The sequence below is a fragment of the Eleutherodactylus coqui genome, chromosome 5 (assembly GCF_035609145.1).
Source record: "Eleutherodactylus coqui strain aEleCoq1 chromosome 5, aEleCoq1.hap1, whole genome shotgun sequence".
NCBI classification, from domain to species: domain Eukaryota; kingdom Metazoa; phylum Chordata; class Amphibia; order Anura; family Eleutherodactylidae; genus Eleutherodactylus; species Eleutherodactylus coqui.
The window spans coordinates 43,994,315-44,016,710 of NC_089841.1; the positions used below are offsets into that span (position 1 = coordinate 43,994,315).

Consider the following 22,396-nt stretch of genomic DNA (forward strand, 5'->3'; position numbering starts at 1 on the left):
TGTTGGAAGACGTCCGTTGGGGTTCTCTTACTGTATATTGCCAGCCTCTCTGCTGTCGGAGCCTATCCAACGTGTGACCTCATGCAGTACTGGCTTTAGCCAGCATATAGCGCCGTTGTATAACAGCAGATAAAGCGTAAGCCCCCTAGGAAAACCAGGATACAAATTGGATTGGAAAGGGTTAAAATCAATTACCAAAAATCAGAAGCCCATAAAGTTTCATTGCTTCATATCTTGGTTGGGCTTTTTCATTTCACTGGTCCAAAAATTCTATAAAATATCTGGGCATTCATACCAAATATCTATGGTATCTATGCAGTGAATTATCCTCCTGTGTAATATCAGAAATGATTTGGAAGCCTGGACAAGGGGACATTTTTTCCTGGCTTGGGAGTTGTTCCATATTCAAAATGAACATTCTCCCTTGGATCCTATATTTTTTGCAGGCTGAATAATAACCATCTCTTGCTTTTTTAAGATGTTACTGTTCATTCTCACTAAATTTATTTGGATGGGCAAATCCCCTCACATAGCATGCTTTACACTCGTGCGGTCTAAATTGGAAGGTGTCCTGGACCTTCCAGACTTCATAGATTATCACTAAGCCTCTCATTTGCTGCAAGTCATTGACTGAAACAGTCATAAGGACTTCAAATGCTGGGTGCCACTGGAACAAGCGTCATTGCCTCTACCCCTGACAGGACTACCATGGTTGCGAAACGGCATTTCTCCAGAGGCCATGGCCCACACTACCTTTGGTCCAACTTTGAAAGTGGTCTCTTGAGTATTTTCCAGATTGGAATTTCCCCTTCTCCCGTTCCTCTTTTTTTCAATCTTTCCCAGCGGGACTGGAGAGGGGGTCTTTCCATCAGTGGTTCACTTGTTGTGGATACTGTGCCCACCACGTTCTTCAGGATGGGTCTTGGTTATTGCCAAGTGCACTGACTGCAATCTCCTCGCTCGGCTTGGCAGATTCTCCAGCTCCAAAATTTCTTTACATCCTTACATCCACAATTAGGGTTCTTTTGAGCTGTGACACCTTTTGAACAGTGTAGAGAGTTGAATGCATCATTGTCATCAATTCACTCCTCCAGATCATTTATAAAAATGTTGACCAACACTGGGCCTAGGACAGAGCCTTGTGCTACCCCACTTGATACATTCTTTCACTTGGATATGCAGCCAAATATAACCACTCTTTGAGTACGATCACTCCGCAGTTGTTAATCCACCTAACAGTTGCCTTGTCAATCCCATATGTGGTCATTTTTTCAATAAGTATGGTATGAGATACTTTGTCAAATGATTTACTAAAGTCAAGATATACCATGTCCACTGCATTTCCCTGATCAACCCAGTCAGTCATTCTGTTATAGAAGGAAATTAGATTCATCTGGCATAACTTGTTTGTTACAAACCCATGCTAGCTCTGGTTAATTACTCCATTTTCATCCAAGTATTTGCATACATGCTGTGTAATAATTTGTTCAAAGATCTGTCCCGATATAGAAGTCAGGCTCACAGGCCTGTAGTTTCCTGGATCCACTTTCTTCCCTTTTTTGAAGATAGGGACAACATTTCTCCTTTTCCAATCTTCTAGGACTTTTCCTGTTCACCAGGAATTTTCAAAAATTATGGCGAGTGGTTCAACAATTACCTCTGCTGCTTCCTTTAGTATTTTTAGGGTGTAATTCATCTGGGCCTTGGGACTTGAATTCATTTAAGTTAGCTAAGTGTTCCCTCACCATCTCTCTGCTTATAGATAACCTGCTTTATTTTATTCCCCCAATAGTAGAGGGAAGTTCAGTTGATGCTCCATCAACTTTCTGAGAGAAAACAGATACAAAATAGGAATTTAAAAGTTCAGCCTTCTAAACATCATTCTTAACCAATTCCCCTTTTTCATCCTGTAAGCATCCAATAGCATCTTTGACTGTTCTTTTGCTTTTGACATACCCCCAAATCCTTTTTTATTGCTTTTGGCCTCTGTTGCAAGCCTCAATTCATTATTCGCTTTATCTTTTCTGACACTTGCCCTACAGTTTCTGCAGACCGCATTATATTCTTCTTTAGATATTCCCCCCTCTTTCCATTTGATAAACATATTTTTCTTCCTTTTTAACATGTGTGCAAGTTCTGTGTTCATCCATCCTGGTTTCCTTAAATGCTTCCCATTCTTCCTTCTTTTAGGGATTGTTAACGATTGTACTTTGAGAATCTCATTTCGCAATATTTCCCAACCTTCTTGAAGATTTCTGTCCTTAAGAACATTCAGCCATTGGATTCTTCCTACCCTCTTTCTGAGTTCATTAAAATCTGCCTTTCTAAAATCCAACCTTGAGGTCTGAGTTTTCTCAAATGTATTAATTAGCTGTATATTTTCACCTGGTCTTTCACTTCCTGCATTGTTCTAGTTTAAAGCTCTCCTAATGAGTGAAGCAGAGCGACCACCAAATATATGCTTACCTGTCTTTGTAACGTCCACCCCGTCTCTAGCGAAGAGTCCATCATATAAGTAATTCACTCCATAGTCTAGGAATCCAAATCTTTGCTGATGGCACCATCAATGTAACCAGTTGTTCACCTCTAGAATCCTGTTCCATCTTCTTATTCCATGGCCATCCACTGGGAGGATGGATGAGAAGACCATCTGTGTTCCTAGTCCCTTCACCTTCTTTCCGAGGTCTTCAAAGTCTCTGCAGATAGTTGCAAGGTCCTTTTTTGCAGTGTCTTTGGGGCCTACATGTATTAGTAGGAATGGGTGGTGTTCTGTATGACTGAAGAGTCTTGACAGTCTATCAGACACACCTTTGATTTGTGCACCTGGAAGACAGCAGCCCTCTCATGAGGTGTATTGCCTGAGATGTAACTGCATGAAGGCTTTTACAGCAAACCGACAACTTGTTCTAGGGGTAGGATTGTTTTTGACAAAGCCTGTATTGTATAACAGTATATCGGAAGCTTTTATCAGGGTACTTCATAGGATTGTTATTTTGTCCTTCTGGTATGAGTTTTCAAGCACAGTATGACAGTATTTTGTGAGTATACGTGTATGAACACAGCAGATGGGCACATACTGTACATGATGGAAATATTTGGCAACTATTATTCTGTATATGTTATATACTTTCTTTCTAATGATGCTATATGCTGTCAGTGATTGTGTGGATGCTTAGCATATATGGATAAAGAGAATGTATATGTAGGTCTATAATACGCCTGTTATATATACTACTGGATATTTAGGTGTAGGCATTTGACTCTGTCATTTAGTAGAAGAGTTCACCATGTTTATAGATACTTTCACTTTTCATAAGCTGGAAGCTCCCCCTTCACCCGCCTCTGACTGACAACTTCTCGGTATTAGCTTGGATTCAGAGAAGTCAGCAAGAAGAGATTGGTGGGCGGGGAAGCTCCCAACTCATGAATAACACATTTTCCTGGACTGATTGCACCCTAATTTACATGGAATATGCAACCACTGCCCAGCACCCCTTGACTTGTGCCCTTCTCAGGATAAGCTGCTGTGTGTACATGAGGAGCAACACTATATCTGGCCTTTATATGACTTGTTTCCTACTTATGAGCAGTTTTCCCCTCTGCAGACTCCATCTCTAATCTTCAGTTCTCTTTGAGCTGGTAGATGTAAACTGCTGCTATGATGTCTTCTGTATACTGCACATAGAGAAAAGCAGCAAACCTTCACACAGGCGTATTTGCACACGTAAATTTTGCACGCACAATACGCAGAGCATAGAACCCATTGATTTCAATAGGTTTGTTCCCATTTCCTTATTTTGCAGGCGCATTTCTTGCGCACACAAAAGAATAGAACTTGTTCTATTTTTGTGCACATTTGCACACCCAGGGTCCCCATAAAGTCTATGGGAGGTGCGCAAATGAGCATGCAAATGTCTAATATGCTGCGTAGAGATGAGCGAGCGTACTCGGAAAAGCACTACTCGCTCGAGTAATTTGCCTTATCCGAGTATCGCTGTGCTCGTCCCTGAAGATTCGGGTGCCGGCACGGAGCGGGGAGCTGCAGGGGAGAGCGGGGAGGAACGGAGGGGAGATCTTTCTCTCCCTCTTTCCCGCCCGCTCTCCCCTGCTCCCCGCTGCGGCTCACCTGTCAGCGGCAGCAGCACCCGAATCTTCAGGGACGAGCACAGCGATACTCGGATAAAGCAAATTACTCGAGCGAGTAGTGCTTTTCCGAGAACGCTCGCTCATCTCTAATGCTGCGCAATTCCATGAAATAAAGAACACCTATGGATCTCATTAGGCTAAATATCCTTTAATATCAGGGTGGGGCGTGTTGCACGCGCATATGAACAGGCCCTGTATGTGCAAAAAAGTACAGTACAATGTACAGACATGTGTGCAAATCAAGCTTGTTTAAGTACGTTGCACTGAAACATGAACATTTGCACATATGCCCATGTGAAGCTGCCCTAAATACCGCTTTACATGGGGCGACCTGCTTTTATACAGGAACGATCATCGCTAGTGAAAAGAGGTGGAAAGGACCGAAGATTAGTCTGCCCTACTCCATTCATGGTAAACAGGCAGTCATTAATAAGTGAACGACTGCCTGTTTACACGGGCCGATCCATTGTACAGTTTTCTGCATACAGAAACTGAATGATGAATTCTCATTCATCATTCAGTCGGGGCATGTATTTACACTGAATTGAATGATTTATTCACCTGTGTAAAAGGCCCTAGCTCTCTAAAATACACCCATAAATAAAAGCATGATAGAGGACACTGAAGAAGTACTGAGCAATGTAGATGTGATTTCAGTAGCTGCAAATAACTTACTATTAGTAACAGCTGCATCTGTGTGAGTCTCCCTACTCCTCATCTCTCAATAGACTTCTATGGGCAGCATGAGTAAACTGGAAAATAATGCCTCTTTCTCTCACTTCTTGCTCTGTAACCATTGACTGTAGCGGTACTGTTGTATTATGTCAACAGTGTGATGCAGCAGCAAAAAAGACAGACACAATTCTGGGGTGTATTAGGAGAAGCATAGAGTCTAGATCACGTGAGGTAATTATCCCCCTCTACTCTTCCTTAGTCAGACCTCATCTGGAATACTGGGTCCACTTCTGGGCACCCCACTTTAAAAAAGACAGACAAACTGGAGCAAGTTCAGAGAAGAGAGTTACCAAGATGGTGAGCGGTCTGCAAATCATGTCCTATGAGGATCGGTTAAAGGATCTGGAAATGTTTAGCTTGCAAAAAAGAAGGCTAAGAGGAGAATTAATAGCGGTCTACAAATATCTGAAGGGCTGTCACAGTGCAGAGGGATCAGCCCTATTCTCTAGGAAAGACTAGAAGCAATAGGATGAAACTGAAAGGGTGGAGACATAGATTAGGCTGGACAGACATCTGTATGTGATGATTTAGTGATCCTGCACTGAGCAGGGGGTTGGACCCGATGACCCTGGAGGTCCCTTCCAACTCTACCATTCTATGATTCTAACCTCCGCCAATAAGCAAAGTCTTGTGATGTTTGGACTCCATATTGCAATGCAGCGCCACCGCCCATAAGAAATCTCTCGCTGCATTGCAGTCCCAAGGGTTTTACAGTAAGCGAAGCTGTTATCTGGGAGGATATCACATGGTGGTTGTGCCACTGCTAGGTATCATCTGCAAGAACAAAAAAAACTGCCAAACTGCTCTGACACAAAGCGTTCACCTGTGGGATTTGATGTAGTCATCCTGTAGATTATGGCGTCTGATAATTGCTGCACCGTTTCCTGTGTGCACTTACATGACAGCAATAAATGATATATGATTGTTGCAGTATCAGCCCACACTTTTCTCATCCTCGGGCAGTTGTTCAGATCTAGATGCACAATCTGCTGTGCACCCCACGTATACAGGTGGTCACATAAGATCTGAAGCAGATACAGGTGGAATTCCCGTTATTCAGTTATCAGTGAAAGAAAAGGGAAGATTGATATACATATATATATATATAGACGCCAATCAACAATATGTAACATTAAAACTACTGACAGTTGGAGTGAATAGCGCTGAGTATCTGGTGACAATGGGCCTCATGTGTCAGAGAGTGTTAAGGCAGCAAAAATGCACTCCTAAGCTCTCACTCACGACCTGAAGGTTGTGGATTCAATCCGCGCTTGGTTCAGGTTGCCGGCTCAAGGTTAACTCAGCCTTCCATCCTTCCGAGGTCAGTAAAATGAGTACCCAGCTTGCTAGGGGGTAAAGATGACTGGGGAAGGCAATGACAAACCACTACGGAAAACCTTAGGTGCTTACACCAGGGGACTTTACCTTTACCATCTGGTGACAATGGCACCTGTCGGGGCGACTGTGACAAGGGTTGAACTGTGACGTGTAGACGACTGGTCGGAGTGTCTCTAGAATGGCCAGTCTTCTGGGGTGGTCAGTACCTGCTAAAAGTGCTCCAAGGAAGGATAACCGATGACTGGTGATAGAGGAGGGTGAATACTAGTCCTACTGGTCCCATCCCATAGAAAAGGACAGATTACTGATAAAGTCCTTTCTGTGGATAATAGAAAGGTGTCAGCTCTCACAGGACTTGCAGCTCCTTGTGTATGGGGTGTAGCAACGTGGACCGTTTATAGTGTCAATGTGACCCTTGTTTATCACTAGAAGTGTCTACAGAACTGGACCAGGGTGTAATGGATGAAGATGGCTTGGTCAGATGGACTGTGTTTTACATCATCTACAGAGATGTCAAAATGAAAGAGCCCATCGCAGGGTGATATTTGAGCAAAAGGTCACAGCAAAATGGGGTGGCACTATTATGGGGTGTTTCTAATATATAAGGGCGGAGCTAAAAATATGCAGATCCCTATATTAATATTGAAGTTCAGATCAGACCCCTAAATTAATTTCAGATCTGAAATGAATATATTTAATCAAGCTGATTAAATATATTCAGACCTCTGACCTCTAACTTAAAGGGGTTTTCCAGCCCTTGTTAACCTATCCTCATAATGGGTCATCAATAGTTGATCAGCTGAGGTCCGCCACTTTGGGATTCTAGCCAATCAGCTGATGCTGCCAGTTCTGATATACACTGGGTTGCAGCAAAAGCCGCTGCTCCGACCTATAATTGCAGGATAGGGCCTCATTGAAAACAATGAGCTGTATATTGGTGCTGACAACACAGCTGATCAGCCAGGTTCTCCAGTGGTGGAGGCCAGCCAATTAATTACTATTGACTTATCTGGAGGATAGGTTATCAATAGTATTTGTGCCTGCAAAACCCCTTTAACTCAAACCCCAGACAAGACCCCTTGAATATATTGTTTTCAGACCAGATCCCCTAAATACAGTCAGACTCCAGACCTGTGCTGACCCCAGACCAGACCCCAGACCAGACTGACCCCAGACCAGACCCCAAACTTTATTCAGTCCTCCGATCAGATAAAAAATCATGTTCAGTCTCCAGACAAGACGATACACTTACCCTCCTTACCCCTGTATCTTGGTCAGCTCCGGGCACCGCTGCACTTGGTCTTGATGCCATCCAGAGTCAGGATGTTGTCTGCACCTCCATATATCCTGATACTTGATGAAGTCAAGACAAAGTGCAGCGGTGCCCCGAACTGAAGAAGAGCCAGGAGTGTAAATGTACAGGTCCCGATTTCTTGGAGTAATTTTATCTTTTCAGCTGCCCCTGCGCTCTAATTCTAGTTTCGCTCACCAGCAATAGAGTGAAAACCCTATATCACAGGCTGATTGGGAGAGAGAGGATGAAAATAGGCTGACCCCCTGTAAAAAAGGATGAGTTTATAGGTTTGGATGTAGATGGTCAGGTGCATCACTTACCTGGGGATTACACCTGATGCACTATGGGAAGAAGATGAGCTGGTGGAGGCAGTGTGATGGGCAATATTCTGCTAAGTACTTGAATCCTGGCATTGTGTGGATGTGACACGTACCACCTACCTGACATTGTATAGACAGGTACCATCTTCATGGCAGCGGGATTCCCTAATGGCAGCGCCCTCTATCAGCAAGATAATGCACCAGAAATGAAAGTGATGACTTCTGCACATTTCAATCTGATCAAGGACACAAGTCTTATCCATGGAGGCCGCACTGACTAACGCAGAGCTGTAACTAGAAGCTCTTGGGTCCCATTCCAAAATCTGTGAGGCTAAGGCTCGAGGACCCAGTACTAACTGCTAACCCTCCAACCCCTATAGCTACGCACCTAGATTAACGTATGGGAAGTATAGGATCTGTTGCTGGCATCTTGTGCCAGGTTCATCACCAACAGAGGTCTTGTTATTTCCTTGAAAATGGGCCGACCACCAATATGACCACCATTACAGTCTCCATGGACTTTCCAATACTTCTCAATAGGAAATCTGCTAGTTGAAGGCGTTATCCCAACAGGGCGAGCGCTCTTCACATGTCCTATTAGGGCATATGGATGTCATAGTGGGGGGTCTCCAGCTTAGGAACCCCTTTTAAGTGCCAGGACAGAAAGCTGCTCTGTAATTGCAATTCCTGCTCCATTGGAACCAGCACATTCATGCATTACATTTAGGGCTCACTCACACAGCCTATTGCGCCAGCAAATACGCATGTAAAATGTGTGCTCAATACGTATTTTATGACTATAATGGTGCATATTATGCATCAAAATAGGACATTCTGCATTTTTTTTCATGCATGAATGGCTGACATGCAGTGCTACAATCTTCCTGCAGAAGGCACTGTAGGGAAAATGTGTAGCTGGTGCCGGCTTCCAAAAATGGTAGCAGATGATCTTGGGAGTGCGGAAACCAGGACTTGGTGTCATCAGATAATCGGCGCACCTGCTTCCTTTTGAAAAAGGGTTTTCTTCAGGAGTTGCTACAGAGATTCGAGACTTCTTCTGGCAAGGCTCCTTGAGAAATATATGCAAATAAGTTCCTCTCTGAAAGGAGAAGGAAAGTCTGAGGAAGTGCAATCATTTTACTTTCTTCATGGCAGTATATGGTATTCTCTCTTTACATTATGGGAGGAGTTTATCTGCTTTGAAAGTCCCTGGGAAATGGAGAGAATTCTAAAACTAGAGGTAAAAGTAGTAATAAGTCTGCTGACTTATACAACAAGTGCAGATGGATGGCCCAAGACAGCAAAATAGTGGACAGTAAAATAAAGGAAGCACAAAGCAGAGAACTCCTCGGTTATCACACAAGACTGTGCTAATAGTGAAACACACCGACATATATAATAAGAGCACCTACACTTCACAGTCAAACCCTCAACCCCAGCCACGCACTCAATATCTGCTCTACTAATAGTATGCACGTGAATTAAAGGAACATTCTAAGCTCTATGCCCAGATATTAGCTATTGAAAAGGCCTTCTGTCATTTTTGACATTGTGCAGTGGTCCAGGTTTATACTACACTGAAATCAATGGATGCTGAGCCTCTGTATTATGGACAGAGCTGTCTACATAGCAGGCCGATCACCAGCTGATCAGTAAGGACCCGAGCAGTAGGCCCCCGCCAATCGACCATTGATAACCTATCCTGATGATTGATTGTAAAGTCCAGACAACTGGATGCACACTGGCAGAGAGATTTGTGTAGTTACTGCTGATGTGTTTGAGCTCACAGAGCATTGTATACACCAGATACAATTGTATCCACTTCGCAGCTGAGAGCAGGAATAGCTATGTACAATGTATCAGTCTGGAGTCTGGGCTGTTTAGCTCACAGAGCATTGTCTACACTGGATACAATTGTATCCACTTCTCAGCTGAGAGCAGGACTAGCTATGTACAATGTATCAGTCTGGGTTCCAGGCTGTTTAGCTCACAGAGCATTGTCTACACTGGGTACAATTGTATCCCCTTCTCAGCTAAGATCAGGACTAGCTATGTACAATGTATCAGTCTGGAGTCCGGGCTGTTTAGCTCACAGAGCATTGTATACACCGGATACAATTGTATCCACTTCGCAGCTGAGAGCAGGACTAGCTATGTACAATGTATCAGTCTGGGGTCCAGGCTGTTTAGCTCACAGAGCATTGTCTACACTGGGTACAATTGTATGGACTTCCCAGCTGAGAGTAGGAGTAGTTATGTACAATGTATCAGTCTGGGGTCCAGGCTGTTTAGCTCACAGAGAGTTGTCTAGACTGGACAGGCATGCTGTAAGGTATACATATGTGAAACATAATGTATTTTAAACCACAAGTTGTCCCGCAAAATAAGAGCCCACACACAGCACAACTGACAGAAAAATAATTAGGTTATAGCAGTCCGACCATGGCAGAAAGCTATTTTTTTAAAGATTATATGATTTTTTTAAAAGTAGTGTACAAAAAACAATTATACAAATTTGATATATCCATAATCATATGGACCAACAAAATAAACAGTTATCATACTATTTTTGTGTTACCGTAAAAACAAGTCCTACCAAAAAACAGCGCAATGTATAATATGGTACCATTAATAAATATACTTTGTCGTACAAAAAGCAAGTGCTCTGACAGTCACGTCTATAGAAAAATAAAAAAAGTTGCGACTTTTTGAAAAGTGAGAAGGAGGAAAAGATAAAAACAAAGAAACAGCAATGGCTGGCTTAAGGCTGGCTTCACATTGGCAAGATTCTCGTGCGAGATTTGTGCGATCTGAATGGGGTCATACACAGGAGTGATTTTCTTCTTGATTCGCATTTTTTCCTGCGATGCAGAAAAAAATCTCGGCATGCCCTATCTTTTGGCGTGTCATCGCTAGGTGCACGCGAGTATGATGCAATGTGAGGTCTCCCCAATGAAAACAAAGACCCTCCACGATCCGTGTGAAGTTAGCCTAAGAGGTTGATGTGAGGTGGAATTGTCGGACTCAGGCATTAGGTATATTGTTCCTGTTCATTTTGATCGTGCAAAACAAAATGCAGCATAAATACAGAACTGGAACCAAGCTCAGTACTGAACTACAGCTCCAGAACTGGGTTCATACCATAAATATAGAAGCAGGCTATAATATATAGAGCACCAGAACCGGATTCATACCATAAGTATAGAAGCAGACTATAATATATACAGCACCAGAACAGCTCAACAAATGAATATGGTACCAGAACCAAGCTCATACAATAAACACAAAACAAAATGCAGCATACTCTACATAAATACAGTACTGGAACCAAGCTCCGTACTGAACTACAGCTCCAGACATGGGTTCATACCATAACTATAGAAGCAGGCTATAATATATACAGCACCAGAACTAGGTTCATACCATAAACATAGAAGCAGACTATAATATACACAGCACCAGAACAGCTCAACAAATGAATATGGTACCAGAACCAAGCTCATACAATAAACACAAAACCAGAAAATGATACAGACAGCACAAAACCTACTGTTTTTCCTTCCCCACCAATCTGGTGTTCTGCTATACGGCCTCACCAACCTGCTATATGCCAAAAGGGTATTCTAGGTAAAATGGCCTACGAGTCAGTACTCCGTTTTTTTAAGTATTGAATAGCATAGTTGACTATGTTATTCAATGTGGAGGTATCTTGCAAAAGAAAAGTGTACATTTTTCAATAATAGGAGCCTATGAGTGATGTATGCTAAAGGGATGACTGGGATCACTGGATGTAGCCAGGTGAAGAAAAGTCCACTGAGCTGCTGCAGGTTACCCCACATGCAAATCTTTAGTAAATACTTTGCATTGTGTGTGACATGGAGATAACACCCCTATTCCTGTTTCCTGTTGCTAAAATAGGAGATCACTGTTCACAGCCGGTAATCAGCACCACCATCTATATCTGAGACAGATACATTCTTTGTTTAAAAAAAAAACACCCCCGCCTCCAAAAGAAGTTGTCGTTTTTCTGCAAGACTCGTCTAGCAGCTCCATCTCAGGCAGATATACAAATGATGAGAGTTGTGGTGATTAGATGAACAGTCTTGTCACCTGAGGCCCTAAGGCCGCCTGCACACAGGCGGAAATCCCGCCGCGGGATTTCCCGCGGGATTTCCGCCGCTGAAAGTCTGCATAGGAGTGCATTACAATACGCACTCCTATGCAGACGGCCGCGGTTTGGCCGCGCGAAATCTCGCGCGGCAAACAAACCGCGGCATGTCCTATTTTTGTGCGAGGCACGCACTCACCCGGCCGCCGGCTCCGGTCTGCGCATGCGCCGGCTGCACGGCAGCCGGCACATGAAAGAGCCGGGGCCGCCAGGCTGCAGGCTCTCGGGTCGGGTCCCGCGGCGAGAATTCTCGCTGCCGGATCCGACCCGCTCGTGTGCAGGCGGCCTTAAAGTGGTTCCCCCCTTGGCCTATAAGAGGCTCTCGGAGGCTCCTTGTGTGCAGTGACCTCTTCTTCCACTTGTATAGAGCTTGTTGGCCACTAGACGCCTCTACGGCATAGAGAACAGATTTCACCCCATTACCAGAGTCTGAGAGGGGGGCGCATTATTGGGATGTGAGGAGCTGGATGGTCGTATTGATGAAATGTCCCCCACCGGTCGTTCTGACCAGACTGTTAGGAGGTCTTGGGACCAGTGTATGTGTGAGGACACACAAGGTGACCGGGCTCAGGACCCCCTACAGACCACCAGTAGAGAGGAGTGTCTGACCAGACTGTTAGGAGGTGTTTGACCAGTGGATGTGTGAGGGCACACAAGGTCACTGGGCTCAGGACCCCCTACAGACCACCAGTAGAGAGGAGTGTCTGACCAGACTGTTAGGAGGTGTTGGGACCAGTGGATGTGTGAGGGCACACAAGGTGACCGGGCTCAGGACCCCCAACAGACCATCAGTAGAGAGGAGCGTCTGACCAGACTGTTAGGAGGTGTTGGGACCAGTGGATGTGTGAGGGCACACAAGGTGACCGGGCTCAGGACCCCCGACAGACCACCAGTAGAGAGGAGTGTCTGATCAGACTGTTAGGAGGTGTTGGGACCAGTGGGGGCACGCAAGGTGACTGGGCTCAGGACCACCAGTAGAGAGGATCGTCTGATTGTCCGACAAACACAAGCAGCTCCAACTGTTTCGTTGTCCACCATCCAGAGACAGGTGGCGCTGCCGTTATACCCCTGTGTCTGCCTGAACCGTTTTTCAGGCATTTGGTTGAAGGACATTTAGTCTCAGGGCCCCCATGACATGTACTGACTTTGGTGTTGTGAACGATGAAACTGGACTCTACGGAGTGGAACCGGGTTGCCTTCAGCGATGAATCCAGGTTTAGTTTGGGCGCTGACGATGGCCGTGTTTGTGTCTGGAGAAATCAGGGTGAGCGCCTCAATCCTGCCTTTGCTGTGGAGCGCAAACTGCCCCCTGCTGGTGTGATGGTCTTGGGGACCATCGCATACGACAGTCGGTCACCCCTAGTATTGGTACGAGGGACAATGACAGCTCAGCGATATGTTCAGGACATCCTGCAGCCACGTGTGTTCCTCTTTCAAGAGGCTTCCAGCAGGATAATGCTCGGCCGCACACAAGGGGGTCACAGGAAGCCCCCACAACATTGTCACACCTCCATGGCCGCCCGGTAACCAGATTTATCACTAATAGATCATGTATGGGACTGTCTGGAATTTATTTTGACAATGAACATATATACTCTGTAATAACAGGATGATGTGCTGGGCGCACTGTGCAATCAGACATGTTAGTTGGAGCACCAGCGTTGTATTTTGCTGCTCCTGACTGCGCACCAGCTGTTCGTCAGAACGATTCCTGACATCCTCCTCTGACCCCTTTCGGTGATGACTTGTTTCCATGCACAGAATGCCCTTTTATTGGATGTATTTTCTCTATCACACCACTTACGGTGTACTCTCCACAACGCTGAAAGTCGCTCACATCGTTAGCTTTTTCCATCTAATGTGGGTTCACACTGAAAGGGATGCATGCTAAACTTGTTGCATGATTTTATGCTGCACTCTGGGGTTACGATTCTAGTTTGTATGCAGGGAAGCGCCAAGCATTGGCAGCCGGGGACTATAATAAAGGATCGAGGGCTTTAATAAAGGCCTTGGGGATCTGATAAAGGGGTCAGTCAGTGACGTGTATAGAAACAAATCCAAGACCAGTGTTGTTGTGCCGTCAGTGAGAGGGAGACAACATGAAGCACGCAGCACCTCATACTGAATGCACAACGGTGGAGACATGAAGCCAGCTGTGTGTAACAGCGACAACTCTGCAGTAGTCAGGAAGTGGCTTCAATCATCACGACTGTCTTCAGGTTTACACCGACTCGTCATAACACTTTATTTTAGTACATTTCCCCTCTTGATATTCATCAGAGCCAGGTAACGTTCCAGATGATTTGGAATTTGTCACTTTTTAAAGGGAATGTGTTACCTGCTTAAAGCACCATAAACCTATGTAATGGCGCGGTTATCACAGGTGATAGGGAGCCGGTGGATGTATTTCTTATACTCACCCGCTTCCTGTCTCCCACAGTGTCCGCCTGTAAAATCCTTGCATCGTCCGAGGATGCGACTCATCTCAGAGTCCCATGCGCGCGCTTCCTATACAGTTCAGTGTTAAGGACTTCATTCGGGTGTTTGTTTTGGAGCCGATAACAGAAATCCTGTCCAAATGAATCCATCATATGAAGAACCGAACAGTGCCATACCACCTTGACTATAATGGGGTTTATCTAGTTGCCATTATGCTGTCCAGCATATTCCCAGATGAGCAGTATGCTGCGATATTTGGTCCAGGGTTTTGACCCAAATGTTTTGTTCTGTCGTGGACAGATCAAAACATTTGGGGCAAAACACAGACTGTTTGCTGTAAGGGCAATTGGTGTCTCACAGTTGATCCATTAGAGTGGGTCAGCCCAGCCTCAATTAGAAAGGAGTTCCACATTGGCTAGCTTCTCTTGAAATATTATTGGCTTCTGCAGTGTATTGCTGGTTATAGCGTAAGATGTATGCATTTAAATCCAGTATTCCTTGTTTATTTCAAATGTCTTGTTTTTAGCCTTTTCTTGTCAAGGTGGTCTTGTTCCTTTGGTTACTTCGTAGCCTTGTGATTTTGTCTGCTCCTTCCCTTTTGTATCTGTCTTTGTCTAATTTCATAGTTCAGCTTTGTTTTGATTTTCCTATCTCTTGGTTTTAGTGCCCTCTCATTGTTTCTCATGGATAGTGTTTCAGACAGGGTTTCCACTAGTTATATGTGAGTGTTACTCAGGGACAGCGGTGTCTGGTGTTAGGGTTAGTTTCAGGAATAGTTTAGGGGAAGACATATGGAAGGGTACAGTTAGGGTCAGTTTTTTGGGGGTTTGCCATTTATGTTTTGATAAACAATCTACTTCATTATTTGACTGTCATCTGCATCATCATCTATTTACCATCACCATTTATTCCAGTCATCTATTGCTGAGTTTCTAGTCTTGCATTTGTGTTTCCTCTTGATGTTGATACATGATTTACAAATTTGTTCATGTAGCTGTCCGGTTGTTACATTATTCAGCTCAACTGTATCAGATAGTGTCATTATGCTTGTACCCAGTGAAACGGAGAGCGGCACTAATCTTATACAACCCCTATAGATTGAAGAACTCTGTGAACTAAAAATTTTTTAAACTAGTTGGACATTTGAACAACTTCAATACTGACACACTAGGACTCATATTCTGCAATGCCCTGTGCACTAGCCATTAGCAGTCAAGTACTGTGATGTGCCTGGTGTTACTGCAAATTGGTAGGCTGGAACCCCCTCCCTCTCCTGCAGAAGGGACATTTCACAGGTGGCTGTGAAATTATGCCATTTTTCAGGCATGTTCGTGTGGAGTTTTTGCGCATTTGTGCATCCCCATATGACAAACTTTAGAGAGTATGTACAGCTTTAAGATCTGCCCTAGGGTTGGGAAAGGTTGTTTTGGCATCAGAGTCAAAGTTTGCAAATTACTTCCTCATGGTATACCCATGCAGACAGCCAGGTACCTCATAAGAGAAAGTCAGCCACAAATCCCCATAGCTGTGGCAGCCAAAAATCATATTTTCTATTTTGCCAGTGACATAGCCACATGAAATGTTTTTGTGTACCAGAATGAGTTGTGCTTTTCAATTGTACTATATAAAGAGGTATTCCAGTCTTTTTTAAGTGATGACCTATTTTCTAGATAGGTCTTCAGTTGTTGATGGACAAGGGTCTGCCACCGGGACCCCAGGCCATCAGCTGACTGTCTGGCCCGCTCTCCAGTGCATCATGTCGGACATTGTCATCAGTGGTCAGCGGAGGAAGTGGAAGCCCTGGCTTCACTCCCATTGAAATCAATGGGAGCGCACGCTGCTCTTACACTTCCTGTTCAGGACAGGACCAGACATCCTGATTTCAGTGAAGCCAGCGCTCCCACTTCCTACTTTGTCCATCGATAACGACATCCATCCCACTACACTGGACTGCGGGCCAAATGATTAGCTGAGGGGTGCAGTCCCAAGTAGAAGGCCCTTAACCATCGACTACTGATGACCTATTCAGGGAATAGATCCTCAGTTTAAAAAAATCTGCAATATCCCTTTAATGTATCGTATGAGGTATTGGAAAACTTAGCAGAAAAATTATGGGGGATGAATTCGGAAAAAAAAACACAAAAATTTGCCATTGAAGGTGGGTGTTTTTACGGCATTCATGGTGAGGTAAAAATGGCGTCTTATCTTCATTCTGCAGGTCAATATGATTATGGCAGTACCAAATTTATATAGTTTTTTTATGTTGAGCTACTTGAAAATAATTACCTTTTTTATGTAAGTTGCTTTGTCGCCATTCTCCGATCCCCATAACTTTTTTTCTTTTTTTGTTGATGTTGCGGTGTAAGGGCTCATTTTTTGTGAAGTGACCCTCAGTTTTTACCATTTTGTGCTATATGCATATTTTGGATGACTTTTTATTAATTTTTGTCTTGGAGTTGGGGCGACCACAGTGTGCAGTTCTCACATTGTGTATTTTTGCTTGTGACAACATTTACCTACAATATACGGGATTCAAAAATACGATATTTTAATAGATTGGAACTTTACAGATGAGCCAGTACCGATTATGAACAATCCTTTTTTTGTTTACATTTTGTTGATGAGACAACTGGAAAAATTATTAGTTTTTTTGTTAAATTTTAATTTTGTATTTTTTTGTAACAAAAATGTTTTTTTCACTTATTTTTAGTCCCACTTTGGAACTGGAATGTTCATTGTTCCAATGCTTGTACAATAGACTGCAATACTTTAGGATACAGGTAGGGCTTAGGGCGCATTCAGATGGCCTTATGTGAGTTGCGCTCAGGAATTTCTGGCACAATGTACATCGGACAGCATGCGGACACCCGTCCATGTGGTTATCTAATCTGTGGGGACAGCAAACATTGACCAGAATAGGTCAATGTAAAATACACAGACAGCACACAAATGGGAAATTAGGACTTAATAGGAAAAAATCCATGGCAGGCCTGGGAGCCTTCACTACGCTTTAGACTACCATGGCACCTGAACAGCAGTCTGCCATCTTGTCATGGGGAGGCAGAAAGGGACAGAGGGACCTCTCCTTTTTTCCAGCCATTTAACCCCTTAAGGACATGGCCCCCTTTTTTTTCGATTTTTGTTTTTTCCTCCTCCCTTTTAAAAAATCCCAACTTTTCTTTTAATTTATCCATCGTGGCCACTGTCTCGGGGTTGTTTTTTGCAGGACGAGTTGTATTTTTAATGGTACCATTTAACCCTTTCCAATCCAATGTCAGGCCTGCCCCGACATCATCATTTCCCTCCACAGCTCCGATGTCGGGGCAGGCCTGACACTGCAGTGCAGGAGTGCATCTGCACCCGATCATCAGACACATCGGGTGCAGATGCACTCTTGCACTGGTCCTCATCAAGGACCCCCAAGGACCCCCGAGGTCCTCATCAAGGACCCCCTTCTCCTTTACACATTACATAGTGCTCAATTAGCGCTATGTAATGCACAGAGATTCCGGCCGGCGATCATGTGATTGTTGAGTTACCTGACCCGCAGCGATCACATGAATGCCGAGCCGGGAGCCTGCACCGTGGGGGGAATGCCTCCCGGCCCGGCGATCATGTGACTGCTGGGTGCCACTTGACCGGACAGGTAAACAGGTCCCCCTACGGTGCAGTGAGCACCTGCACCCCCCTGAACTCTGTCAGTTCAGGAGGGTGCAAGGAAAATTTATTTTTTCTTATCCATTCTCCCCAGCTCCAATTTATTTGGAGCTGGGGAGAATGGATGAGAAAAAATAAATGGATTGGAAAGGGTTAATGTACCATATAAATGACTGAAAAAGTTTTTAAGTGGAGTGAAATGGAAAACAATAATAATGCATCCTGTTTCTACAGTGTACACATGGCAACAAAAATGACATGATAATCATATTCTATGGGTCAGTACGATTACTACAATACCAAATTTATATTGTTGTTTTTTTTCGAAGATATTTAATTTTTTTAAATCTTCTGACGGCAAGAACTTTTTTATTTTTCCATCGACTTAGTTGTGTGGAACATTCTGTAGTTTCCATTGTTATTACATTCGAATTTTTAGGTCGCTTTTTATTACATTTTTTCTTGGAGACGGGAGTGACTAAAAAAGCACAATTCTGGCGTTCTTTATTTTTTTTTTCTGACGACGTTCACCATGTGGGGTAAATAATGCATTACTTCTATAGATCAGACTTTTATGGATGCAGCGATACCAAATATGTATTTTTGTTATATTATTTAGATGATTTTATTATAAACATGACAAAAGGGTTTTCATTTATTTATTTACTTTTTTTTAAATAATTAATAAAAAAATGTTCAACTTATTTCTACTTTTTATTTGAGAACCCAGAGGGATCAAAAACTTGCGATGCTTTGATGGCTCCTGCAGTATGATGTAATGCCATAGCATTACATTATACCATGGTCTGGTGGGCAGTCTATTAAGCCATGCCATAGGCATGGCTTAATAGGAATTCTGTTATGACAGCCCTGCAGACTTTCAGAAGGCCCCTGGCTGCCATTATACCCGCACGCCACCCCACGATCGCATTGCGGTGTTCCGTACTGGATCCCAGAACATTGGTCGGGGCATTTAAATGCCGCTGTCAGAATTGATAGTGGCATTTAAAGGCTTAACAACTCAGATGAGCACCGTGGCTTATCAGAGCTGTTGCGGACGGGAGTCGGCTATAAGAAACAACCGGCACCCACGTCGTATGGAGCGAGATCGCCCCGCTCTCTCCCTTCAAAAATACCCGGAAGCTGCAGAACATAACTCTACCTTTTGTAGCATTAACGGGTTAAATTCTACTGCCAGCATTGAATAGTTAATACATTGACTGCCACACCAGGTTTTTTTTTCATGGGGCCATGGTGTTGTTTGTTGTTACAAAGGTAAAGACACATGTGAGTTAAATGTAACTCACGAGGCCCTTGGCTCAAAACTAGCGTGAGTTAAAAATACAACTAATGTGACAAAAAAGGTTTGGTACGGTGTTAGCCAGTGGAGTAAAGTGTGATTGTTCTCAGTAAGAGAAACCAAGTATCTTGTAGAAATGATACCTTTTAATGGCTAACAAAAATACATGATGTTACAGCGAGCTTCCGGGATATCGCCCTATTCGTCAGACTAATGACTGAAACTAGTTTGAATGGCACATAATTATAACCTATAGATGCAGAAGGGAGGGGGGACACCACTCTTGATCTAAATAAATGTTCACACACAGAAATTTGAGACTTAACCCTTTCCAATCCACTGTGACATCTGAAGACATTATGATTTAAGGCTGTACAGCTCCGATGTTGGAAGACGTCTGTCGGGGTTCTCTTACTGCATCTTGCCAGCTTCTCTGCTGTCGGAGCCTATCCAACGTGTCATCTCATGCAGTACTGGCTTTAGCCAGCATATAGCGAAGTTGTATAATGGCAGAAAAAGAGTGAGCCCCCAAGGAAAACCAGGATACAAATTGGATTGGAAAGGGTTAAAAAACACAAGACAGTCTGAGCAGAGAGACAAACACTAAATCAGTCCACTGAGCTGAGGAATGTGACATTTAGATCAAGAGGGGTGCCCCCCTCCCCTCTGCATTTGTATGTTAAAATTATGTGCCATCCAAACTAATTTCAATCATTAGCCTGACGAAGGGGGCGATATCCCGAAAGTTTGCACTAACATCATGTATTTTTGTTAGCCATTAAAAGGTATCATATCTACAAGATTACTTGGTTTATCTAGCTGAGAACAATCACACTTGCCAGTAAATGGGTTAAATTCTGTATTTTACAGTTGGCACCTGCAATGTATGGAACAGGCTCAAATACTACTATGTCACCCATGTACAGTGGATGTCAGGAGGGGGTTAAAGATGCAACATTTTATAGAAAAGTCAAATTTTCATTTTATTTTGTGTTGCACTTTAAATTGCATTAGACAATAGTAAAAGCAAATGAGCATACGTAATATAAGACAATTCTGGGGGTGATAAAGAGTAATTTTTGTCCTAGGGTAATTATTACAATAAATCATATCTACATAAAAAAAACGACATTTTCTGATAGAATTAAAAAGGATTAGTAATCACTTGGCTGTACAGGAAGATACTTCATCTAGAAACTCTACCAATCAGCTCTATTGCAAGCCTCAATTCAGGAAGCCTTTGAAATAGCTGTGAGTTTGTGACAGCAAAGTGTAGCAACTTCTCACTTCACTTCGTCTTTTCTCTATGCTTGCAGGAAAAAGGCACAAATGTGAAGTCCCTCACGGCGATGTTTAATGCGCCATCCAGTTCCATGGAGGGAGCTGAGAAGTCCCCGGGCCATCCGCCGTTAAACTCCTTTCAAATACGAAGAGCAGAATTTGCAAGAGGTAACGACTCTACCCCAGGAACCTTCCCCAAGAAACCTCTGCAGGTTCCCAAATCTGCATCTGATGAAGTAAAACCCCCAGTACTAAGATCGGCAGGTTTTAATAGAATTGGGAGTTCTATTAATGTACCAAGTCCAGACTCGGACATAAAGCCTACATTTCCCAAACCATCTGGATTTAAGACTTTTGAGCATCAGAAGGATGAACCCAAGGTGCCATTTCCAAAACCCATTGGCAGTAAACCATTTCCAACAACTAATTCTTCCCAGAAACATAAGTTTGGGGTCAAGACACCTGTTCCAACTGAGCCTAAAGAAGATGGCGAAAAACCAGCTTTCCCCAAGCCGTCAGCTGTTAAAGCATCAGAGAATGAATCTAAACCCCACATACAGAGGAAGCCGCCATTTGGGGTGAAGCCTACAGTGAACTCTGTGGGGTCCCTGGGTGAAGCCACAGTCAACAAGCATGGTTTAGTCTCAAAGACCTTCTCAAATTCCTTAGAAAATAAACCCTTAAAACCAACGAAAGAAACAACAGAAGAAAATCCGGCACCGGTTTCTTCATCTCAGGCCTTTCCAGGAGTGACATTAAGACCAACCGGGATTAAACAATTGCAGAGCCCATTTCTAAAGCAAAACACAGATGAGCCGAATGACAGGACAAAGCAAAGTACACCAGTAAAAGCAACCCATGATGGAGGCAACTCGCTACCTTACATATCAAAATATCCAAGAACCCCATCAACGAGTCAGATGACCGGCGCCTCGGACAACGTAAAAGAACAGAAGGATTCATCGGAACCCAGAAGAAAACCCCTACCGACACCTGCTCAACTGGGCCCTCCACCTCAAAAGCCAACGAGACCTCCTAACGTAGACATAGAACGTTTTCGAAATGGAAAGACGATGGGTAAGTTTGATTCTCGTGTTTCGTAAGTGATAGAAGCCTTATGTAAGCATAAAAAAGTATCAGAAGTATGCAAAAGTTTAGTTTCTATCCTCTTTCTATGCAAAAAAAGTAGCTTCTAGTTTGTTTCTAGCTAAAAATTGTTGTTTCTACGAAAATGTTATATTTCTATTTTGTTTCTATGTAAAATTTGTGTTTCTAGTCTATTTATATTTATTGTTGAACATGAAGGGTTTCTATAACCGAAAAGGAAACATATCTTTCAGTTCCTTAGTAGGAAATTTTTCTTATTAAGGGCAAAAAGATGTTAAAGAGGTATTTTCCATCCGGGACTTTTATACATATCCACAGAATATGCCATCAAAGTCCAGTAGATATGAATTGTGTCCCATCTCTAGGACCAGCACCTATCTTGAGTCCCCACCTGACTGTATGTGGTGGCCAGGGGTGGTTGGACTGACAGAAACAGCTGAGCAAGCTTTTTTATAGTTTCCAAAACGGTGAGCTACACGGTTTCCCTAAGGCCCCTTGCACACAAGTGTATGCATATGGGGGGTCAATTTATACAATATGGCACCTCATTTACATATCCCATGATTCTGGTTTATCCAATTTGTGCAATCAAATGATCAAAAAGTTGCTTT

At 43.4% G+C, this 22,396-nt stretch overlaps 1 protein-coding gene across 5 annotated transcripts in view; it reads left to right on the forward strand.

The window, feature by feature from the left end:
* FYB1 (FYN binding protein 1) overlaps positions 1 to 22,396 on the forward strand; it is a 111,353-nt gene that overhangs the window by 33,501 nt on the left and 55,456 nt on the right. For all 5 annotated transcript variants that reach the window (XM_066602397.1, XM_066602398.1, XM_066602396.1 and 2 more), the window contains exon 2: positions 20,714 to 21,755. In XM_066602397.1, the coding sequence (XP_066458494.1) occupies positions 20,714 to 21,755 (1,042 nt within the window). The remainder of the gene's footprint in view (positions 1 to 20,713; positions 21,756 to 22,396) is intronic.